The following is a 23,803-nucleotide window of genomic DNA, read 5'->3' as shown; positions in this document are numbered from 1 at the left end:
GTGAGACCTTTAGTCAGTAGAGAAAGTATGAAAGACTAGAGTAGAGTAGACTATACTGCTGTAATAATGAAAGCACCGTGGGTGCTGATGCCTCGGTGGAGGTGCCAAAGCTACGTACATAACATAAAACTACTAGCTAGCTTTTATACACACATTGATTATAATTATCATGATGATCTAATTTTGCTGCATTGTACATGTAATCGCAGGAAACTCAAATAGTGGGTAATAATCGACCGTGATTGTTGTTAAAAACGATCGATGCCAAAAGTTCAAGTCTAAAACTAATGGCTGCAAGTCAGCAGAGCCTTGCAGCTCTCTTCTCACTCTTGAAGCTACCAATAGCTAGCGTTCTAGTGCAGAGCTAACTACTGAGTACAGTAGCAACATTCGGTGAACAAGTTTTGCTACGGACTCTTCTGAAAAGGCTGCAATGGCATTCCAAGTAAGCAAAACTAGGCATAACTCGAGAACGAAGCTTTATTTTGCAAATCCACGAATTAAAATCCAAGAAAACATGACTAGAAGCCTATAGAAACTCTTACTTGCACTTCATTGATCCTTGTGCAGCTGTAGCAGTCTACACACACAGACACACAGACACACTACCGTATACCTCGCTTGCGCATGCGCACCGAGGCATAATTATATCTACTAGTCAAGTGGGTCTGTTCTGAACTCTGAAAAAAAATGAGCTATATTTAGATATAGATCTAGATCTTTAGTCTTTAGTCTTTACTAGGTAAGCCCTCGTCTACGATGTCTCCACGCTTGATTCTGGCTTACTATCTACGATGCTAACCGCTTTTATGTTAGAGTCTGCAATGCGTAGGCATGCTGTAGCTTTTTGCTCTGTCAGGCTCCGCCCAGCTAGTGATTGCCCACGTTCATTTTCACTCGTCTACCACTCGTCTACTGTCACGCGACTTAGCAAGGCAGGCTCTCCTTTTTCTTTGTCGCTTCCTTCTTTCTTTCTTTCTTTGTTCCTCCAATTTTCTCTCCTGTGACAAAGAACAGAAAAAGGAGAGGCTGCGAAGGAGGCTAGCAAAATATAGCTTGAACAGAACTTGGCACATGCGTTACTTATAACTGAAGTGATCCTGTACCAGGAACAATGGAACAGGATCACTAAAGTAGAAAGGCCAAGCTGTATATACCAGGAACAATGGAAACAGGGTCACTAAAGTAGAAAGCTTGAATTATAGCTCCTGCTGACTGGGATCCTACTCGGAGACTCCAGGCTTCTTTGCTGTGATCCTGATCCACAGTGCATAATCTATAGTACCACTACCAGTCTACCTGTTCTCAAATGCATGTCTCCAGTCTGGTTTAGTTTTATTGCTCCTGAGTTGCTGTGCAAGTCATACATGATAACAACATCACTATTATGCACTGCATTATAATGGTTTCTTTATAATCATGTCAACAGCCGAGGGTTTGCACTTTAGTGCTCTAGTTCAAATTACTTATTCGCACTTCATCAGCAGCCTATTATATTATTCAAATTGATGACACCTATTATTCAACATACACAGTAGCGAAATAAAACATCCATAAATTATAGCACCGGATTGAGTCAATTTCAGCAGCGAAACAACAAAGTTTAGCAGTGGTTTTTCAACTAACAATAGATTTACTGCCATGTAAAATGTGGGTGTGTTCAGAAGAGCACAATAACTGCTGCTGTGCAAGAGTTTTGGAGGAGACATAACAATAAACGCCCTCCTCGTTTAAACGCCCCCTTCGATCTAAAACAAACGCCCGGGCGTTTAATACGGTACCTCGCTGCGCATGCGTGAAAATGAATACAATGTGCAAAAATATCAGTAATCCTGACCTTGAGAGTGTGTTTGAGTCTGAATACAGAAGCTGATTCAAGAGCAGCATTAATGACAAACATGCCAGCAAAATTGTTCAGATTCAGCAGAGCCTAGAGTAAAATCAGAATAAAAAATGGATAAAACAAAAGTATGTGTACCTCCATAATATCTACTAGCCTTGACACAAGAGCAACCCTCTCCTCAAAATTTTCGGTAAATACAATGTCTTCACTCAGCCAGTTGGACACCTGGACAAATGACACCATACAAACAGTGTCTACATAAGAGTAAATATTACAAAACACATACAGTGGTTTCAAATCTGTTGAGTTTGAGTAGGTTTGGTGAAGCCTGCTCCTTTTTTTGCTCTTTCATCCAAGAAGCATCCACCAACTCAGAGGGATGAATAGCTTTGAAGTAGTTGTACTGTATTAGAGTAATCTGACGAGCAACCTCAACTGGGTGGAGCTACAGGCATGAATGATATATAATTTTATTCACCAATCACAACATTGTCGAATGTACTGCGGCAAATTAATATGTAATTTATTTAATGTAATTCTGATAGTACTGACAGTGAGGATTGAGTATTCGTTGATGTCGTTGGGCTTGGCAATGTGCCATTCGAGAGGTTCAGGCTCTCTGTCAAACACAGGCTTGGCTACAGGGGCCTTTTCTTCATCTTCATGCTGTAAAAACACACAAGCGGACTAAAATAGGACACTCAGTTTAAAACACACAGAGAACAGAGTAATGTAAGTACGTGGCGCACCACTTTCTTCAACGTAGCTTCATTTATAATTACTTCTCAGATACTACCAAGAGTTCATTAGGAAGAGTACGCAACTCCATGCTTTAGTGGGCGTTCTGTCCAACCTACATGTACGTCACAACCATGCACACTGTTTTATTAACTGTGAAATCTTAAACTGAAGATTCATGGCCTTTCCTAGGTTATTATCAGCCTTGTTATTGATAAACAAAGACGTTTCTTCCATCCGACAAGAGCTTGAGAGCCTGGGCCTGTTCTGCAATGAGAGTGAGGCCTTGAGCAAGACAATGTACACGTTAATCTGAACAAATTAAACTTGCCATTGCTCGCTAGATAATCTATGGCCGGCTAGATATTTTAGCTAGATAATCTATGGCCGGCTAGAGATGTTAGTACTTGAGAGAGCTAACTTACGGTATTAAACTCATATAGGGAAATATGACAGGAAACAAAATGTGAAGAATCTCTGCTTTGTTTCCGGTTCCTGCCACGCCCAGATACAATTAATACCATGGCCCAGGCTATATTTTTAAACTTTGTTCTATTAACGAAAAATCGGCCTGAGAACGAGGCTATAACTGACTTTCTGTAGTGATCTGTGAATTGATGAGACCCATTTCTGAAGTTTCTTGGACTTGACATCGTCAACAAACTGTTTGAGTTTGTCTAGTAGCTCAGGTTTTCTCTCAAAGTCATAGAAGTGGAACTCCACCCAGTGTCGAAGAACATTCAGCACTCTACAGGTGACAATAATTATGTAATAGTTATTACATGGCTATGAGTGCCTTAGATATTACATTTTCTATTAAGCAGCTCATCGACAAGACAACATCACTATTAGTACATGCAGCCTGTAGCCTGTGGTTTGTATGTTTACTATTTGTGGTTTACAATGTGTTGCAAAGGTGATAAAGGCACTGTAGTAGACACAAAGCATTATTTTGCAAATCCACGAATTAAAATCCAAGTAAACATGACTAGAAGCCTATAGAAACTCTTACTTGCACTTGATTCATCCTTGAGCAGCTGTAGCAGTCTACACAGACACACAGACAAGACAACACAAACACACTAGTCTACCGTATACCTCGCTTGTGCATGCGCACCGAGGCATAATTAGAGTCAAGTGCAGTGACATGATGCAAATTCAACCAGCTTAGGCAACGTCATTGCCTTAATTAGAGTCATTCATTTTTATGGAATACCACAAACCCTAAATATGTAGTCAAATCCGATTTGTACTGCATGCCAGGACTACGGGCAAGGGCCACAGAATCAGTGCGATAATTATAGTAACCATACATCAAGATGTACCTTACTGACCATAACTCGAAAACAATTTTTGAAGTGTTCTATTTGCAAATTCACGAATCTCCAAAAAGTGGCTAAACCTATTATTACTGGTTGTAGATTGGCAGAGAGCGCTTGTAGCTAGTACTTAGCATTTTTATTTGCACCTTTCAGCTTTGCAATTGTACAGCAGCAGTTACAGCACTAATACACATGAAAACACATGCGTGTAACGTGAGCATACACGTGCAGACAAAAACAGACACACTGACAGACAACTAAAGCACCCGCCGTATAAAATGTACGTACCTTGAGTTCAAACTATATTAATATTAGCCCACCCCCGCCTTGTGTATAACCATCTTTTTGATGGGTGCATGTAATTTCGAGTGGATACCATAGGGAGAAAAAGTCAGAAAAATGATATCGCGCACCTGAGTTGAATGGGGTAGATATAGTTGTCTTTGCATTGTTTAAGGGCTTTCATCATGTTGGGGTCCCTCTTGGCCTCCATATCCTCACTCTCCGCGGGGTTCGGAATTTGATAGCGAAAAATCAGCAGCTCGAGCAGCTCACTAGGCTTGCTGAATGATCTGTACGTCATCAGAAACGTTCGCACAAATGTGGGGTCTGGAAATGAGAAGAGATTGCAGACGATATATTCAATGCCATTAACACCTACATGTACTCACCCGCATACTCATGGTAGGTGAGTCTCTCCACTAGCTTGTAGATCGTTCCAGCCTTGATAAGTGGACCTTGACCGCCCAAAGTGGAACTTCCGTCTTTCTCATCAAACATGATATTGCATTCACTGTCTTCCTCTGCAAACCTTTTCCAGAAGAAAAATAAAATCGTCTGAGGTTCAAGCGTACAATTACAGGCCGGGGATACGATATAATTACATGGGGAAATGTTCGTGAGGTGATTAATATACTTTATGTCCAATATGGTAGAGGTCATTTGTAATGTTATTGCTAATCATACTACCATTATTGGCATACTGCAAAGCATGCTTTACATGTATATCTTTGATTTCAGCAAGTTGCTTAGCTTCTTTGAACTAGAAATAGGTTCCATAACAGACCGTATAATCTATAATTCCTTGACATGGCTATAAATGAATGAACCTCCCCTCCAAGCAGAGAACAAAAGCTCTGCTTCCCAAAGTGTATTTTATTCGGAGGTTCCGCAATAATCTTGACGGTATACATGTATGTTAACATGCAATGAAAATCGTATGTAAAATAATTGGGGCGAGCGAAGCGAGTCCCTTCCTAGTGATGAACGTTGCAATTTTGTCTGTGTGTGTGTGTGTGTGTGTCATGGACCGGCACGATATTTGTTTTTTGTACTCGTGACCCTTTACCAACTTTTACGTGAAAGCTGCGCGTGGGCACAAGAGCTAGCTAACATTAACAATCAGCAACGAAGGCTCAGACAAGACACAGAGACTCTTGAGGCTACAAGCACGCCTACAGCAGGTCAGAGCAGCTCAGATAGGGACCTTTTGAGCCTGAGATCACACAGAAACGCCTACAGGAGGTCACAGCAGCTTACTTGCCTTCCAAGTCTTGTGTTTTGTGAAAATAAACCTACTAGCTGAACAGGACAACACGGAGACCAGACACTACCAGGGTTTCATCTAGTGGGGAGGCGGGGGGGATCTTCCCCCTCAAAAGAGAGGGAGAGGGAGAGGGAGAGGGAGAGGGAGAGGGAGAGGGAGAGGGAGAGAGAGGGAGGTAAAGGGAGAGAGAAAGGGGTACTATACCCAACATTATCTAGACAAGGTCTTTTGCTACTAATACATGTAGATGATTGGTCATCATTTAGTCTTACCACAAATCTATCCATTGCTTTTGTATATAATAATTAGTACATGTGGTTTCTATAGTGTTCTATAGATACGGTCCACAATTTCAACCAGCATACCAAGTTACATGTCAATGCACATTGCCAGGAGTACATTGCTAATAGGCACCAACAACAAACAATATAGGGGGGGTGGTGACCGGAAGTGAACGTAGCCTCAACTTTTTCACGCTGGCGCGCCCGGTTCCTTTTCTAACTTCCCCCCAAACTTAAAATCCTGGATGAAACCCAGGTCAGAGCAGCTCAGATGGAGACTTCTGAAGTTGCACAGGCACCTTTAGACAATACAATGACTCTTGTAGCTAACTAGCGCTTTAGTGCAAGGCTAACTCATAAGTTGAGTAGAAGTATGTGTGAACAGATGATGCTATGAAAGATTCTGAAGAGACTGCAACCGCCTTCAATGTGAGTCAAACTAGCCGTAACTCGAGAAGGAAGCTTTAGTTCGCTAATCCACAAATCAAAATCCAAGAGAACGTGGCTAGAAGCCTATAGAAGCTGTTAGTTTTCGTCGAGTTTCAACCGTTGAGCAGTTACAGACACACACACAGACTAGACAGCTTTACTGTATCCCTCGTGCGGCTACGCCTCGAGGCATAATAAGCACAACTGTTTACACTAGAGCACTGAAGTGCTAACCCTCGGCTATTGATAAAAAAAATCGATCTATAGAAACCAGAGCAGAGAAGCAACAAACCACAATTCTAATAGAAACCAGGTAATGGATCACTTCAGGTGCAAATAAATATTTATATCTACGTCGAATAAAAGGTCGCGTGTTAGCAAGCTAGCTAGCCAACGTGCAAGTTCAAGCTTCTTAACTTTTGCTAGTTATTCGACAACAAAGCTTTAAGCACCAAAATCTGCCATTACTACACGAGGCGCGTGAGCGGCAATGGGTATAGTAGTCGTTTGGTTTGTTATCCGAGGCCGTGCCGCGGCCAGCGGGTATATTGGAGCATCCATGCTGCAAACGCAGCGCCATGGCATCAGTTAGCAGATTCAGAACTATCACATGCACGCACGGATCTTCTTACTGGTAATGAGAGGATGAGGGTCTCAATGGAGGGATGCTCCTCTCCTCCTCCCGTAGTTTGATATCCAAGAGTCTATCAAAGGTGCTTCGAGTCACCAGGTGTGTGAGGAGGGCCATCCAGTCATTCTTTTCTATTTTGGAGATAGCGAAAAAAATCAACCCTGGCTGAAACTGGTCTTGTAGGGAGAACGCATACTTGAGCTCTACAGAAAAGGAAACAAATGCTTGTTATGAGCAGCACACAAGTGCATATACAGCCTATAGTGAAACCAACAGGCAGAATTGTGAGACACAATCTGATTACACCCACACACCATCTGTGTCCTCCAGGTCAGCCAGTTTCACCTTCCTCATGCTAATTTTCTCCTTTAAGCCTACTCCACCTTTGTTCTTGCTTTTGCAGCAGATAATCAGACCATCCAATAAGAACACATGGCGATCACTTTTATCTTTGGGCTGCAAAAATAAAATACAAATTTACAAATTGACATCCTCAATACCAAACATAAGTATGAATACAATGTACGTAGCACTGAAGTGCTACCTTCAGCCTTGTCTCATCCCTAGAAGATGAAGAGGAGGAAATAAGCAGAAGGATGTCATAAAGATATGTTTGTCAAGTTGTGTTGGGGCAACCTTTGACATGCACTGGGATCAGTCAGGATCATAGCAGAGAGAGGCCTTCACAAAACACAATGTCATGTTAAAGAGGTCCACGCTAATGAAAGCCACGTGTTGCAAGCGTATAACCAGCATGTACGTTTTGCTCAATCTTACTCACAAACTTTATGGGGTGAGCAAAGCAACCATAATAGATGTATACGATTTGTCTGCAATGTATGAACAGACACAGAGAGACAAACAAACACACCCACGGGCCTTTCAGTTAATATATTACACACCATGTAAAACTAATTTTACTCATAACTGAACATGTGATGGCCGACAAAAGAGGTGAAAACCTATTGTAGTACATGTACATGTATATAAGAAAACAAAATATGCTGAAGCCAGAAAAGCACCTTTTACAGTTTCGAGAAAGTCGACTAAGGATTTACAGAGACACTGGCAACCACTACATTGTACATACATGTCAATAGACATACTCACTTTTCCCCTGCCTTCTCTCATGACTCCCAGTGCCCCTTCTGGAGTAATAATCAGTACACTGGTAGAGAACACATTATACAAGAACGCAAAACAATACTCACCCATAATGAACTCTGTACAACAGTTGAGGATATCTGGCCCCTGTACACAAGGTCACACATACGTAGTACAGTACAGAATAATTATACAATGTTGTGGCAAGATGCACAGTGTAATTATTTGTCTCACCTCCCACCCTTCAATTTTCTGCTGTATCATAGTGAGCTGCTTTGAGACCACCTGATAACCCTGTCGTTTCCCGAAGAACATCCCACTATCATCTCGGCTGAAATTTGATCACAATTATAATTTCTGTTGGATGATTAATTATAAACATCAACAACTCCTACCTTCTTTTTTTAAGGAATCGAGAGCACACACTATCCATATCTCTTTTGAGTCCTAACATTACACTGATAGCCTGTAGGGAGAGGCACAGCAGCTTTCTGGTACATGCAATGCCAGCTATTTATAAATGTACAACACACTTGCTGTACTGTACACTGTATTCTATGGAGCTCTTACCGAACCCAGTGCATCTTGGTCCTCAGCATCAGGTGACAGTTGAAACAGAGACTGGGTAGAAAATAAAACCATAACCATGCATGCATATACAATGCATACATGTATGCACAGCAGGAGAAAGCCGAACAGTGTTTACACAAAAGAAGATGTGTGAGCAAACCTCAATGGCGTCAAAGTAGTGGAAGCAGTGGTAACAAGGCTCATCCAGGCACTTGGGTAGGATGTACTTCATAGCCTCCTTGAGACAACTGATAGGCTGAGTCTTGAAATGTTCCACAACGTCAGGGTGGTCTACCATCTCCTCAAGACGGGTTTTGGCCATCATGTAGTTCTCAGCATAGCGAATGTATACTTCAAGCTCATATGACTGTGTGTCAATATGAAAATGTACAATCAAGCTGAGCATTAATGATAGATAAACATATATATATATGGACTCTCATCATTCATACGACACATACCGTATAGTGGGTAATTTTCGTGGGGCAAAATATTCGTCGTTTTCGTGGTTGGAGGTTTGACCACGAATATTTTACCCACAAATGAAGCGACCTTGCCTACCTTTACCTACAATCCAAGCAGCAACCACAAAAATAATTATTACCCACGAAATGTCTAAACCACGAATATTTTGTCCCCAAAAATTACCCGCTATACGGTAAATTTATCTTAATAGTGAGTGGTTGCTCTTCGGAGGTGGTCATTAGCCACTGTATGGACATCTAATGCAGCAGAAGTTGACTACACACTCAGGTATAAGCTTTGTATGCCATGCACTGGCTACCATAGGCCTCTATGCACTTTCAATACTACATCTCTCTTTGGGATTGTTCTTTAAATTACGCTACAAGCAGTACGAATATTTTACAATACCTGTAAAGATGAAATGTGAAAAATTGCGTGGCAGGGGTATAAGCACCAAAACGGTGTGGAAACAAGAAAGCTAGAAAGAGCCGCATATCAATCCGTCACAACGTCGTAAGTCTAGCTTTAGTAAAGTATACATAACTGCATGTTAACAAACATGGTCTAATTGCATTGTGAAATTATACATTGCGTGGATACAAAAGAGTGTGTATTTTCATGAAAACCATTTGCATTAAATTAGCCTGTGACGGATTGACTCTCCTGCTTTCTTGTTCTCACGCTTAATGACAATTTCATAATGCAAATGTGTTTTTTGACACAAGAGCTTAATTATGTAATCAAAATCTTGACTTATAGTTCTGTGGTGGTACTGACCTCAGCAATCTCCTCGAATATAAACCCAGCTTGTGGTGCCCCCTGTTCACCATCCTCCCCTGACATTTCAATACACTCTTCCAGCGAGCCAACTAGCTGAGCAGATATCTCGTGAAGCTCCTGCAAGTTTATCACTATCTGCTGCAACTCCTGTAGGACAAACCAGATAATATATAGGCAGATAAAAATATCGCGTATTTTAGTATCTCGAATTAGGAAACAGCTGCAGGTACACATGCACAAATCTGTTTTTTACAAGTATCTATGTACCTCATTTACAAACATTATGGTATAGTACTGTAAAGCATAACTGATAGTTTTAAAATATGCATGAACAATCAATGTCCATGCACGCAGTGGATATATACGTCTTACTCACTGGATCTGGGAAAAGGTTGAGAAATGGCTCCAAGAACACTTTTAGAATGAGGTTGAGATGACGGATGTACTGCTTCTCATTGTCTACTGTTTCACGCAGAACATCATCATAGCATAAGCTCTTCCGTTTCTCAGAGGGCTAAAGGTGCACAATTCACTTGTAAACTAGTAAGTACCGTATATGCTTGATCAGAGGCCGCGGCTACTAAATATTTCATTTTGCTGGCAGAGGAGGCTATAATTCGAGAGAAGCCACTGCTTAAGAGAGGCCTTATTAGCCCCCAGCTAATTATTCAGCAATCTTTAGAAACTTCTTTTTACCTGCACGAACTGAAGTTCTGCCATGAGAAAGTCTTTATAAAGTACTAACAAGCTGCTACCTAGTATTCATAATTATCATAAATATGGCTGCAATGTGAGCGTGCAGAAATGCTAGCCTAAGATAGAGTCAAACTTCACTGAGGCTACTATTTGAGAGCGGCCTCTGATCATTTATTAACGAGTATTGCTTGCTAATGCATCTCGCCATGTTTTTGCTTTCGCTCAAAAGTATTAGTGTTATAGAAGAGGTAAATAATTTGCAATGTGCTCTGATTGTTTCACAAGAAAGGGGTATCCACAGTTAATAGTGTATACTGATCGCCTTAAATGGCCTGTAGCCAAACAGTGGGAGCAAATTAACCTTTGTCAAAGGCATATAGTCAGTAGTTTGTGAGATAAGTACAATATCACATCAACAATACTGAAGCAACTGCATGTTATTTAAATGGCCTGTAGCCAAACAGTGGAAGCAAACTTTTGTCAAAGGCAGAGAGTAAGAGAGAATTTAAGCACAGACAGTAGTGTATAATTATAAACAAGCACAGAAAGTGTGTATCTATCTATATTAATAATTATACTGAGAAGAAAAGACTTGTGTACATGTATCTATTGTTATCAGACTTGTGTACATGATCTAGACTTGTGTACAGTGCAACAACCAAAGAGAGTAGATTTTTTTGATTTTTTTGATTTTTCACATTTTGTGGCATATCTTCTGAAGTAAAAGTGATATGATCTATTTGAGTGCAGGTACTGAAAGTTCAACTATTGGCGCTTCCATTGGACCACCATCTGTTACATCATATGACATCATCACTATGAAATGGCTGTCTGAAGATGTGTACCTCCAAAAATATGTTAGGAATAGAAGTAGCTTATTTGTTTGAGTTAATATCTGAAATTTGTTGTGTATGTACCTGAGTATATTGCTCATCTTTTGAGCTTCAACGGAAGTCTGGGCTACTAGTAAGTTCTGAGAAATACTGCATTTTGTTGTTTTTTGGTGGCAAATATGTTAGGAATACAACTTTCGATTTTATGCTAGTTAAGGTCTGATTTTTGAGAAGGATGTACTACAATAGTGTAAAATTCATTTGCACTAACTTACAGGAGCTAAACAAGTATCTTCTTTGCTAGAGCGGCCCTTCTTGTCAAAAACGGTGATTTTGCTCCGTTTTGCTACTTTTGCTGACGTATGCAATGATATTCATTGATTTGTGACATCACAAATCATCTTGTTGTTATTTGCTACATCCAAAGGTCATGTGATGTCTACCTCAAATACACAGTTGGTGCTAGTCATTCCGTGTCACAGGGGCGTGGCAATTGAGCTTACTACGTAGCCAAATCGCCCCAAAAGTCATAAAAAGCACTGTTTTTGACAAGATGGGCCGCTCTAGCAAAGAAGAGGCTAGCCTAACTCCTGTAAGTTAGTACAGATGAAAAGTACACTATTGTAGTACATGCTGCTCAAAAATCAGACCTTAACTAATATAAAATCGAAAGTTGTATTCCTAACATTTTTGCCACCAAAAAACAACAAAATTCAGTATTTCTCAGAACTTACTAGTAGCCCAGATTTCCGTTGAAGCTCAAAAGATGAGCAATATACTCAGGTACATGCACAACAAATTTCAGATCTTAACTCAAACAAATAAGCTACTTCTATTCCTAACATATTTTCGGAAGTACACATCTTCAGACAGCCATTTTATACTGATGATGTCATGTGATGTAACAGGTGGTGGTCCAATGGAAGCGCCAATAGTTGAACTTTCAGTACATGCACTCAAATAGATCATATCACTTTTACTTTAGAAGATATGCCACAAAATGTAAAAAATGTGTACAAAAAAAAAAAATCTACTCTCTTTGGTTGTTGCACTGTACATGAATCTATTGTTATCTAGTCTATATGGTACGTATCATTTGTTTTGTGGCTTACAGATCTTTTCTGACTATTGTAGCTAACAAAAAGCTAGCGCTTTAGTGCAAGGCTAACTCATTTGTTGAATAGAAGGTTTGCAAACAGATGATGCTATGAAAGATTCTGAAGAGACTACTGCAACAGCCTTCAATGTGAGTCAAACTCAAGAAAAAAGCTTCAGTTTGCTAATCCACAAACCAAAATCCAAGAGAACGTGGCTAGAAGCCTATAGAAGCTGTTAGTTTTCGTCGCATTGCAACCGTTGAGCAGTTACAGCTGGAATACACACACAGACACACAGACAGCTTTACCGTATCCCTCGTGCGGCTACGCCTCGAGGTATAACAAGCGTACGTGTATGCGGTATTAAGCAGTTCACAAAATATTATATTAACAATCGACAAACACTTAATTTTTTTGGTTATTGTGACAAAATCTCAAACAATATTTGTGCTTACATCATACATGTTAATCACATAATTAGGCATTAATTTCATGCTCTTATACACTGAGACTAGTATTTCCTTCAACTTCCATTCACAAAAGTATCGCAGTACAAAAGGGTAAACTAGCTCTATCTAGAACTATTCTGAAAAGGCAGACATATACACACACTAGCAATAACTCAAGAATGGCACTATTTACCTGGAGAGGGTGAGCATTAACTGGTTCTCTCTGGCCTTGAAGAGGTTGGAACAATGCTTGCAATGCCTGGTTGATAAAATCACCATGATTGCTGAATTTTACAGCAAATTATTGTAAGACTTACAGGATCAGCAGACATTGACACGTTAATGTCACTGGCCTGTATGTAGACAGCAGCTCGCCTGGTGTTCTTGACAAAATTACCAGCCAACTGCAATAAATCATATTACATGACTGCATGGACACGCTATATAAATTTGTGTACAGTATGTGCCTTTAGTCTATAGAGTAAATAAACGTATTGGTACATAAATGTAAATATTTTGGGATTGGGACATTCCTAAGAAAAACGATGATACCATTGTGTTGGTGAACAAATTATCTACACCCAAAAAGATTTCCATGGCAACCAAAGGTGGTGAGTATGTGTTTATATAACACCAACATTTTTCTATAGTGGACAATCTCTTAGCGATGGAAAAGGACAATCGTTTTTGGCTAAGGTATGGATTTGGCACAACATTGCTGGATAAATTGCTAGTAACAGTATTGACGCCTATTTTCCTAGTGGGAAGTTGGCTAAATCCTGCTGACTCATCAATAATTTGATGTATATACACGTATACATTGCGAGTTGCATGCCCTCTCTTCTATTTATACGCCCTTGGTAATATATCTGCTTCTGTTGAAGCTAAATACCTTGTTGTGTGGAGGCTATCCACGCTGAGTACACTCGATCATGCAGTTTACACGAATATGTGCAGTACGGTGTGCACATGCCACTATAGTGGCAGAGATCCAGCTGAATTAATTAAATACCAGCTACGCTAGCAAATTAAACTAGCTAGCTGGTAGCCACAGTATATATAACAACCCAATAGCAGTTTCTATTATCTGCAGACCATAATTTTAGCAGCTGCTATATATAGTGTAATTTATTGTTCTTTGTGATCATACATCAAAGGATTGTGTACATGTAGATAAGCTAAAGAATACACCATTTTCATCAATCATAACTATGGTCGTACATATTGCAGTAGATGATTGCGATCTATAGGTAATGCGTTATATCCTACGCGAGGATATTAGCAGTACCGGTCTAAGCGGATGTCACGCTAGAGGTTGGGGTCACGTGACTGCGGTTAGGTTTGGGGGAGTACTGAGAGAGGGGCCCCCGCGATTAGCATTAAGCACGTAAGTGTTGGGGGCCTTCATTCAGCCCCAAGGAATAGAAATAGGTAGTGTACTCCCCAAAACTAGGAAAATACCTGGGTACGATACGGTGTTACCAAAAGGGGGGTTCACAATGGCGGTTCCTGTTAAGGGAACACATGTAGGCTGCATACTGAGCATTGAGCTCAGTTGAGGGGTATAGCCATGTGGAGGCAGAATGTGGGTATGCGTATTTTAAGGTTGCCGATATGGCGTCAACACCCAAAGGTGAATTACTTTGGTGGAATTATTCATCTACATAATATAACTTATACACAAACCGTCATAACAAATAATGGAAGTCGTATATAAGTGCGCGAAGTTGTGAAGAGCCAGTGAATGTGGGAAGACTTTGTCAACATACCGGCAGTACAGACTGAGTCGCCGACTGGTACTGAGGGGGGAATCACGTGGAAATGATGGTATTCCTGGTAAAAGGATGGTACCAGGTCAGTAGTCGACTGCCTAGTGTATGAGGGAGAACTCACATGGGGACTATCATGCCATAGAGTGTGGGTGTAACACTGGCAAAGCTGGGCTGTTTGTTTCGGAGACTAGCACCCAGACCAGTATAGTCTTGCACTGACGTGTATAGGGGGCCAGCAGTCGGCGGTCATGATTGTGGCTCTAATGGACAATTGAGGGTACACTGCATGGTCGCCCGGACTAGAGTTGTTCAGCCAAAGCGTGGTCAAAATAGCATTAGCAGCGGGTTCTTGCGGCCGGTGGTGAAACCTGAGGGAAAGCACCTGAGATCAAGGGGATTGCCCGCTGAGAGTAGTGCATGCTACAGTGCGAATGAGCCAAATCAGTAGAACATTTGACCCTTTGCGATCTAACTACTGCGTCCTGGCAAGGGTCGTGTGGTAATAATGCGGATTCCATTGTTGCGAATTGATCAACCCTCGCAAAGTTCGCACACGCCTGACACCCGTAAAACAATCCCTATCTGCCACTGGCATACTGTTAATTATTGTTGCTGGCGGGATGTGGCCTGGGGTTGGTTGAGTCCTAAATGAGACTGCTATAGTAATAATATAGGCTGTGTGACCAGAGCTACGTCTGAGACCGTTAGGTTTATTGTAGGTAGTCCGGCCAAGGGCGGGGCTCTGCAGAGATTCAGAAGCCATTGTTATAGGCAACGAATGAGGTGCTGTCGAGACCTATAAGCGAGGGTGCCTCCATTGTGTGGCCGGGTTAGTATGAGACTCATGCATTCTGAGTGGGCGAGCTTTTATTGTTACTGGCGGGGTGTGGCCTGGGGCCGTGCTGATCTATACGCAGCTGGTTGCAATACAGGCAATGAGTTTACATGACTGCGGTGGTTCCTGGGCTGTATAAAACCTAAGCAGGTATGACTATACTGAGCACCTCACTTCGTGTGTCACTCTGTGCTTTGGGCTCTGCGTTCTGAGTGGGAGAGCCCCGAGCGGAGCTGGCAGTCAATTCGAGTGTAAGTGCATGCCTTCGCAGGGGACTGGGACTGGTGGGAAAAGAGTTTACATGCATGTACCGCGGCGCCAGCCGTAGAAAACACTTGCCGCAGAGGGGCTGTGTGGAACTAGGCAGTCAGGTTGACTGTAAGTGCGCCTCGGAGCGGGGGTTCATGCCTTCTGACGTGGACAGGGGGATGAGTTTACGCGGTCTGACTAGCGAAGACATACAAATGAGATATGACATCCACGTTAGTATGCTGTGCTTCGGCACTGTTAGCGGAGCCTTGGGCGGGCTCTCAACTGTGCGTAGAATTGAATATTTGACAGGGCACCTATAAGCAGCCTTATCAGAACCAGTTGATGATTTAAATGAAAAGGCGACTTCCAGTCAATGTTAGTACGACTTTGAGAGAGGCCTTGGGCGGGGCTCTGCGGCAACACAGCGCAGATCCTTAAGGGGCGGGTTAACAGTCTGTTGGACAAGTTTTAATTGATGTACAGTATGATTCTGTGCTGAGATTGGTCTACTGCAGAGGGCTCGGCAGTCTCCAGGCTAGTATGAACTTTGTGGGTTAAAGTGCGACTTGACTGGGCGAGCGGTCCGTGAATGAGGCCCTGGGCGGGGCTCTGCAAATGGATGCAGAGTAACAGTCTGGCGCTGGGTTTTAATTAAAATATGATTGGGTGGGCAGGCCTGGTCCGCTTCTACTGCGCCCACTGAGATTGAGAAGGCGGTGTGGGTGGGAAATCCCTGGGCGGGGTTATGTGGCTTGAGTTCGAGAAACTGAGATAGAGAATACGCAGCTTAAACAAAGTGCTTGGGCTGTGTGGCCTAATCTAAACCTGCGGCTTAATTAACGCAAAGTACCTGAACGATGATACAGAGTACGTATGGACCTGAGCAACACAGATATTAAGAACACATGGTGTACGTGGGTTAGCATGTAGACGGGAACGATACGGTGTAGAATGAAATAATTAATACCCAGAAGGGCGTTGGGTTTTTGTCCGAAATACCCGGCCCAGCGTGAGATTGGGTAAATTTAACAAGGTACTATAGAGTCCTAGGGGTAACTCAAGGACGGCCTTCCAAGGGGGCGAGGTTGTCCAAGCTGTGTGTATAGGCGAACCCTGGGCGAGCCATGGTGTTGGAAATGTTGTCCAACTCAATAGCCAGCGTGAGATTGAAGCTGATACAGTGAGTCGGGTAAATTAAATTCAACTCAGGGCACTGAAAAGGTAACCAATCAAACGGCCTGATCAGCGTGGGTGGGTGGGGCTATGCTGAAGTAGTGAATAGTGTGGGGGCGGGGTTTCCCAAGCTATGTCAGGGGAAATGAGAAAAGTAACCAGAAAATGTTGCTAAAAAAAGGTTAACTGTTATTTCAATACCCAGCTATGGACACTCAGTCATAATTGAAAGGGGGGGGGAATTGGAGCTAAGGGGGATATCCACCCTTTCCCACCTGTACGACACCTGTATGACACCCTGTTAATGTGTATAGATGAACCGGCTTCCAACAGCGGGCGAGCCATTCTGCGGCTGTGTCTTACCCGAATTTAGCAGAAAACTGTTTGGTGAGGGGGTTGCCCAAGCTGTGTGTGGGCAAGCCCTGGGCGGGGCTTCCAACAGCATCCGTGTGTGTGTGCTATAAGCTATGTGTGGGCGGGGCTTCCAACATCTGTGTGGGTGGGCTGCATCCCTGTGTGTGCTGTAAGCTATGTGTGGGCAATCCCTGGGCGGGGCTTCCAACAGCGGTGTGTGTGCTGTGAGCTACATGTGTGTATATCGCAGCGGCTGTGTACATGTGTATGTGTGGGCAGGCCATGGGCGGGGCTTCCTTGTGTGTGGACGAGCCCTGGGCGGGACTGTGCGTGTGGGTACCTGAGTGGCCTGTCGTCTGGGCTAGCGAGCACCATGCTTCCTAAAGTTGAGCTGAGTGTAAGCCACATGTGGCAAGTCCTGGGCTGGGCTTCCTTGTGTGTGGACGAGCCCTGGGCGGGACTGTGCGTGTGGGTACCTGAGTGGCCTGTCGTCTGGGCTAGCGAGCACCATGCTTCCTAAAGTTGAGCTGAGTGTAAGCCACATGTGGCAAGTCCTGGGCTGGGCTTACAGAAAGGAGCGCTCCATGTACATGATGATGCTTCCTTTATCTGTTCTTGAGAGAGCGCAGTGGGGCCAATCAAGGAGAGGGAGGGTTGGAGAAGAGGCTAAGCTTGAGATAATCAGCCATACATAAAATTTAAGCAGCCAATTTGTCTGTGGCTCGCTGACAGCAGCTGTACTTTAGCACGTGGAATCAGGATGCTACTGGATGCGCATGCGGTAGGTATACATGTTACCGGAAGCCACGCCTCTATGATGGTGTACTTCGAGGTAAGGCCGCGGTTAGTGTATTCCCTCGTTAACTACATTAAACTACATATTATTATAATTGGGCTAATTAATGCTTGGTATCTACAGTCACCCTTGTAATCTTAACCACAAATCACCCTGTAGCCTAGACAACGAAAAACTAAATATTGAAAAACTACATGCATTCAGCCCCAAAGTGATGTATTTTTTATTGACGTACGTGTACTAAGATTTTTTAATTCTGACATAATGGTTCACTATACACGGAATTGCCATACACATGTATGTGTGGTTACGATGTCCCAATAATGACCCAATAATGGCCCGCATCATGTCCTAGAGAAAGTGAATTAATTGAAGCTGTTAGTTTTCGTCACAATGCAACCGTTGAGCGATTACTAGCTGATAGACATACAGTGCATACACACAGTACATACACACACAGTCAGCTTTTTTTAAGTATTCTTCGTGCAGCTATGCCTCGATGCACAAAACACACGTACACGTATTTGTTTTGTACATATGTAACTAATTCATACAACAGGAGCGACCTTACCTTAAGTATGTCAGCAGAGACATAGTCCAAAATAGCCATGATAAACTGAACCAAATTCAGCTCTATCTTGTAACCAAACACTTCCTACAGGTAAATTAAATAATTCAGGGATATGCAATTCAGGGATATGCATCTGAAATACTTGTGTATAGAAAACAATTCTAACCAAGAATTTACAAACAATGTGACCCAATGCAAACTTACTTTCTGCAGTTGAGGAAACATCTTGTCCACTGGGAACACAAACAACACTTTCTTTTTTTGAGCTCTTTCCATCAACATCTTGGCATCACTCAGTGCCCAAGTATCAATGGGAGTGGCAAAATTTTTCTGAACATACGACTCAACATCAGCGAGTGTATGTGGCTGAGAGGCACACATCTGAGCAAGGAGTCTGAAGACCATGCGTTCTAGATAAGCGAGTGCATCATCATTAATTTCCAGGCGAGGCTGAACTTGCTTCTGGATCTACATGTTGCATAACGCATCAGAGATTATTATGCATGCATTGTTTCAAAGCCTTGAGAAATACGATGACTCAATGGATATTTGCCAAATGGAGACAATTATATACACACATGTATGATTAGCCTCGCGCAGAGTTGTACAATTTTAGGAGAGAGAAGGAGAAAAGTAGACTTGCTAGAGAATAATTATAGAGAATGAGATTAGGATATAATTATGAAATAGCAAAAAAATATTCATTTTTGGTTAGAATTAGTCTCTCAAGAACTCTTTCCAAGAGTAGTGTCGTGTTGGCTTTGTTCATATGAGACAGCTACAGCCTAAGCTAGCTTCTCCAGCTACTGCGTAGCTTTTATTCTCTGCATAATTATGCCAATAGTAGATCAGTTTGGAGGTATTAAACATTAACCGAATGTGTAGCCACACCCAATTCCGGATTCCTGAAGCGTGATAATCCTGAACAAATTCCGGATTCCTGAAGCACGATAATCCTGAGCGTGACATACATACATGCACGTACATAACAAATCTCAAATCTACCTGTGAAAATATGTCACTTTAAGGTACTATTTATTACCCGAGGCGCACGTGGGCAGCCACAGGTATAGTAGCTAGTGTTAACCCGAGGAGCGTGGGCAGCCACGGGTTATAGTAGTTGTTTGGTTTGTTTGTTTGTGATAGGTGAATCTATTCACCTGGATGCCACAGCACTGCGTTTACAGCATGGATAGCCTTCACATAACAAGTTATTAGTGGTAGAATTTGATGTTAAACCTTCGTTGTCAAATAAAAACGAGAAAAGCTAAGAAGCTTGTGACAGTGGGTCTGCTTACCGTATCGTTCTAATTTAGAGAACAAGTATTTTATTTTTCTAGAAATAATGTGCAAAAAAATTGGTAGTATATGGGCGTTATAAAGAGGGCGTCCTCACCGAGGCTGGTTCTATAATTAGAACGCTTACGGTACCTGGATATAGCCTCGAGACCAGCCGTTCGTTGAACGCCTGGTCAAGTTCTAATGTGCAACTTGTCTAGCTGAGTCAGCGTTTTATAGCATCATAATGATATTCATGGGTAATACACCTTGTGCGGGCAATTACCGGTCCAAGAAATTCCTAGACCACTAGAACGAGTGCTACATTGGAACTTGACCAGGCGTTCTTTCAGATAACGAACGGCTGGTCTCGAGGCTAACCTGGATACTCTAGCACTGCGTTTACAGCGTGGGTAGCCTCCACACAACAAGTTAGTGCTTCTAATAGTGGTAGCTTTCGGTGTTAAAGCTTCGTTGTCTAATAAAAGCGAGCAAAATGTAGCTTGAACAGAACTTGGCACATGCGTTACTTATAACTGCCTGTACGTACCAGGAGCAATGGAACAGGGTCACTAAAGTAGAAAGCTTAGCTCCTGCTGCTTTAGCTGACTGGCATCCTACTCCATGCAGGACCTGGAGCCATACTTCTCTGAGATTCCAGGCTTCTTTGCTGTGATCCTAATCCACAGTGCATATACCTATAGTACCACTACCTGTTCTCAGCATGCGTTAGTCTGGTTTAGTTTATTGCTGTGCAAGTCATCATGATAACAACATCACTATATGCACTGCATTATATCACTCTTCTGGTTTCTTTATAATCAAGTCACCAGCCGAGGGTTTGCACTTTAGTGCTCTAGTTTGTTTGTCTGTGTGTGACATGTGAGTCGATCTACCACCTGGTAGCCTCGATTCCAGGCCGCAAAGAGAAAGGCGGCCTGGTATACCTTGTGCGAAAGGCGGCCTGGTATACCTTGTATGTGCATGCGCGAAATAATTGACAACAATTTCATCATACAAATTGTAAAAACCAGACAAAGTTACAAAAATGAAGAATACGTATGACAATGTGACCACAATGGCAGCTTTCAGACAGCTACATGTAGAGCTGCCAGCTTAGGAAGAGTGGTGGACTCTTAAATACATCAGTAGATCTTGAGTGAATAAGTTTCTGAGTGTCGAGTTAAAGCTTAATAAAAGCTTTCAGGAGTACTCATTAGCTTCTTTATCTTCAGCAATGACTTCTTGTCGAACATAAAGGCAAGATTTAGTAGCAGAAGACTTACCTGGTCCATATTACCACAGCTTCATCAGGGGACCCAGTCAGTACCGTATATTATTTGTATTCTGAAGTTACAGTCCGTTACATAGAAGTATTATGCAAAGATGGCTGTGTTCTTACACCCTTTATTGTATCAAGCCAAGTAGAGCACGCCCTTTATTGTACTAAGTCAAGTCTCTACTTAACGATACCCTACACTGTAAGGCTACAGATGTTATAGGAAAGGCATGATGTGTTCCTGAGTATCCACAAATACACGGATTACCCCCTTTTTGGGGTAATGACTTATGTACGCGCATGCGCATGCGCATACAATGTATACCAGGCCGCTTTCTCTTCGCGGCCTGGAATCGAGGCTACTCACCTGGATGCCATAGCACTGCGTTTACAGAATGGATGTAGCCTCCACACAACTAGTTATTAGTTTTAATTGTGACAGATTTCGACATTAAAGCTTCGTTGCTGTATAAAAGCAGAGAAAAAGCTAAGAAGCTTGAACTTGCACATTGGCTATCTCTACTCGCGACCTTTATTCAAGGTAGAACTACACATTTGCAGCTTAAGTGATCCTTTACATTGCAAATTATTTACCTCTTCTATAACACTCTAATACTTTTGAGCGAAAGCAAAAACATTGCGAGAGGCATTAGCAAGCGCACGCTTGCAACACTCGTTACTTTAGTACATCTAATAACCTCATAATCAAGGACAAAGGTCAATCCAGTCGTTCAGTGAATAGAAAACCTATTTTCAGTGGTTTCTATCTAATTTTGGTCATAGATAATTCTAAGAAGGGAAAGGGATGGCATTGACGATCCGCGTTTTGGTCGAAGTTTTTTTCTTAATTTCCTCCAGCCAATGCTTCTAGCTAGTACTACGCTATAAACTAGCTACATGTATTAGCAATGGCTAGTGAAACAGTCACAACAAGGTAGCAGCAATAGTTGGTGAGACCCCTCCAAGCAGTAAAAGCAGCTTGGACGACAATGAGAAGAGTTCTGTCTGTACCCTTGAGTATTCCAGTACAGTCACAGACTAGCCTCGATCCCAGGCCGCACTTCCTCGAAGAGTGGGCCTGGTATCGACTGCTTGCGCATGTGCTAATATTTTGCCGGTATCTGGCGGATCCGGATAACAACGTTTATAGTCAGTAAAACAATGATGTCACAACAAACGGAAGTGGATTAAAGGAAGTAGATAGAAGGTTCCATTGAAGGTTTCTAGCCCATCTGGTAGTAGTCTGATAGCTACCCTTAGCCTGCTATGTTAACAAAAGACTCACAGCCAGCAACAGTGTAGATGACAATCGTCTGAACGGAGTAAAAGCTGACAAGAGCCTATATGGACAGGCCACGTCCATCAAATACTAACTTGGTTAAAAGTCTACTATATACTACTGCTACTGATTCTACCAGAAAGAAAATAGCTGTACAACAAACCTACAGCTCTGTCTCTAGCTAGCTAGCTATATAATAGCTATGTGTATGACTTTCAATACTTTGTCAGAATATTTTCGTGACAAATTCAAACAAAGGACATTTTACAGGGAAAATATCCAAGCGCATGCGCAAGCAGTCAGTAGCAGGCCTTCTCTTCGGGGGAGGCCAGTGAAGGAGGCTACGTCACAGACATGATAGAGAATTATGGAAATGAAGAAAAGTTCTGTCGTAAATTACTGTGCCGACACAATGAATCAACCAACTATCAATGAATATTATACAAAGATACATTCAATCATTGATATAACTTTCTAAATGGGTACACAACGAGTCTCCTTTTCAAAACCAGCTAACTAAGACAAAAATAACCAACCTAAGGCCAAGTGGCTTTGATTTTACTTGCATACAATGCCCATTTATTTAAGAAAAAGGGAATCATTAATATTTTGTGCTGTAGTCACAGCCTTTCCTCGTAGAAGGTACACAAAGCCACTAGCTATAGATAGAGCCGAAATGATAATACAACACTCAAAAAACTGCTTTTGAAAGCTTTCAAGCTCTTGGTGAGATACACAACGCTTCTATATGATGCACAATAGGCGTGGATGCTCGGCACAGGACTAAGAGTCCCAGTGGGGAGCTGTGAATGATAGTAATAATATTTCCCGCTGGGTTGGCGGGGTGTCTGGAGGCAAAACACGGATCAACTTCTGGCATTACACAGAAGTGATTGTGCACACGTGCTCCATTTCCTATCCCATATCTATGATCAAATGTGACTTCTTGCCCTATCAATCCACCAAGTAAGCACAGCAGAACATACCTTACGGAGACCTGGTTGTAGCCAGCCACTCCACTTCGTGTTGTTTTCGGCATTTAGAAAATCATAAGCTCCGATCACACTCGAACTCATAGTAGTATACACACTTGCTCGCACTAAAAACTGGGGACAAAAAGCATGATTATAAACTACTGGAGTCAAAAAGCATGATTATAAAACTACAGGAACTACAGCTGTTATAATGTACTGGCTAGGCTAGGCTAAACAGACGTAGATCTAAGCCTTAATTATATAGATGGATACTGTTAAAGGCTCTGAAGTTCTAGATTAGAACCTATTGGCTTGCCAAACCTTCTTTAATAGTAGTCCAGTGATTCATTGACGTCAGGATCAACCATTAAAACTACCTTCACTTTACTTCACTTTGGGGTACAGATGGGTGGGACGTCATATGAGATTAAAGTTCATCACGTGCGAATCATTGTT

General features: G+C 42.2%; 1 protein-coding gene across 2 annotated transcripts in view; it reads right to left on the bottom strand.

Annotated features, from left to right (window-relative positions):
- Positions 1-23,780, bottom strand: part of LOC135349119 (son of sevenless homolog 1-like) — a 44,409-nt gene extending 20,629 nt beyond the window's left edge. For both annotated transcript variants that reach the window (XR_010398875.1, XM_064547606.1), the window contains exons 1-23: positions 23,669-23,780; positions 23,360-23,479; positions 18,742-19,005; positions 18,538-18,621; positions 13,102-13,188; positions 12,978-13,043; positions 10,086-10,223; positions 9,707-9,856; positions 8,625-8,831; positions 8,465-8,515; positions 8,290-8,360; positions 8,129-8,225; positions 8,002-8,041; positions 7,901-7,938; positions 7,105-7,246; positions 6,792-6,993; positions 4,575-4,714; positions 4,317-4,512; positions 3,176-3,329; positions 2,396-2,509; positions 2,130-2,288; positions 1,979-2,068; positions 1,838-1,930 (exon numbers count right to left, since the gene is read on the bottom strand). Coding sequence is in view for 1 of the 2 variants with exons in the window: in XM_064547606.1 (XP_064403676.1) it covers positions 1,838-1,930; positions 1,979-2,068; positions 2,130-2,288; positions 2,396-2,509; positions 3,176-3,329; positions 4,317-4,512; positions 4,575-4,714; positions 6,792-6,993; positions 7,105-7,246; positions 7,901-7,938; positions 8,002-8,041; positions 8,129-8,225; positions 8,290-8,360; positions 8,465-8,515; positions 8,625-8,831; positions 9,707-9,856; positions 10,086-10,223; positions 12,978-13,043; positions 13,102-13,188; positions 18,538-18,621; positions 18,742-19,005; positions 23,360-23,449 (2,673 nt within the window). In the remaining variant the exon portion in view is untranslated. The remainder of the gene's footprint in view (positions 1-1,837; positions 1,931-1,978; positions 2,069-2,129; positions 2,289-2,395; positions 2,510-3,175; positions 3,330-4,316; positions 4,513-4,574; positions 4,715-6,791; positions 6,994-7,104; positions 7,247-7,900; positions 7,939-8,001; positions 8,042-8,128; positions 8,226-8,289; positions 8,361-8,464; positions 8,516-8,624; positions 8,832-9,706; positions 9,857-10,085; positions 10,224-12,977; positions 13,044-13,101; positions 13,189-18,537; positions 18,622-18,741; positions 19,006-23,359; positions 23,480-23,668) is intronic.
- Positions 23,781-23,803: the final 23 nt, after the last annotated feature.

The sequence above is a fragment of the Halichondria panicea genome, chromosome 15 (assembly GCF_963675165.1).
Source record: "Halichondria panicea chromosome 15, odHalPani1.1, whole genome shotgun sequence".
Lineage (NCBI taxonomy): Eukaryota > Metazoa > Porifera > Demospongiae > Suberitida > Halichondriidae > Halichondria > Halichondria panicea.
This window is presented reverse-complemented; position numbering and strand designations above follow the sequence as displayed.